The following is a 1,101-nucleotide window of genomic DNA, read 5'->3' on the forward strand; positions in this document are numbered from 1 at the left end:
CCCCTCTCCCTCCCTCCCTGTCTGCCAGCCCAAAGCATATGTGCTTTTTAAAAGTTCGCTCACTCCAAACCTGAGCTGCTGTCTCCTGCGGGGATCAACCTTAAAAATAGAAGGAGGCTGTTTCTTTTTTTTTTTTTCTTGTTTGTTTGTTTTATTGGGGCTGTGTGATGAAGATGATGGCTCTAAGGCTCCGTGGAGGAGAGAGAGGAAATGTTTCCTTGGAGAGGTTTAATGATGATAGCTGTTGAAATTTTCAAATCAAAGTTTTCTTGTCTGCACGTCAAAGTGTGTTTACTCTTTATTCTATTTTACCCTATTTAGGTCCCTTTTCTCTAAAGGGAGTTTTAACAAAGTTTATTACTAGGCTTCGTTGTGGATCATACAAGTTCGACAAACTCAGCTTCAAACTCATCTGGACCTAAAAGAGAAAGACACCAAAATAAATATTCCCAACACAAAGGATGTCTCCTGTTAATCTTAACACAGGTTCAGTATTCCTGTGGGGTTATTTTCCTGCCCGTGATATGTGAGAGTATGTATAAGAGTTCAACACCTTCCATAATGAGGAGTACAGCTTTAATCTGGGACCTACCAGCAGAGTCTTGTCTTATCCTTGAATCTTATCCAGCCACCCTACTGTAAAACGAACTATCTATTGCAGCAGGAATGCAAGAGCTCAGTGGGAAGACATCAAAGGGTTGGGTGTTCTTCTCACCTGGTGTCGTCCCATTCAGGGCTGAGCCCGGTCAAAGAGCCGCGGGACTCTGAGACAAACTTGTAGACGACCAACAGGCAATCTCGGCACAGCTGGACCAGCCGGCGGCAGCACTGCAGCTCCTGGGGTGACACCACCTCGCTGCTCTTACTGAAGATGGTCTCCCACGATGAACTGGAAATCAAACGAGAAGGCACGAGCACAGATAGGAGTGTAATTAAGTTGATAGATCATCATGAATTCATCACTATACAAAAGTATACGCTTCACATATATCATGTACAGATTATAGATAAAATCACATACATTAATATATATGGAAATGTGTTCTCTAATGTGTGTCCTTTACTGTACGTGTGTGTGTATACATTTACACACACACACAC

The 1,101-nt window shown here is 42.8% G+C and overlaps 1 protein-coding gene across 6 annotated transcripts in view; it reads right to left on the bottom strand.

Moving 5' to 3' along the window:
- ttll7 (tubulin tyrosine ligase-like family, member 7) overlaps positions 1–1,101 on the bottom strand; it is a 69,418-nt gene that overhangs the window by 7,213 nt on the left and 61,104 nt on the right. For 5 of the 6 annotated variants that reach the window (XM_035653484.1, XM_035653486.1, XM_035653485.1 and 2 more), the window contains exon 20: positions 716–889. In XM_035653484.1, coding sequence (XP_035509377.1) covers positions 716–889 — 174 coding nt within the window. Of the gene's footprint in view, positions 1–17; positions 419–715; positions 890–1,101 lie in introns of those variants that run through there. The other variant, XM_035653487.1, reaches the window with a different exon arrangement.

The sequence above is a fragment of the Morone saxatilis genome, unplaced genomic scaffold (assembly GCF_004916995.1).
Source record: "Morone saxatilis isolate NCDOM2014 unplaced genomic scaffold, NCSU_SB_2.0 Contig12, whole genome shotgun sequence".
Classification (NCBI taxonomy): domain Eukaryota; kingdom Metazoa; phylum Chordata; class Actinopteri; family Moronidae; genus Morone; species Morone saxatilis.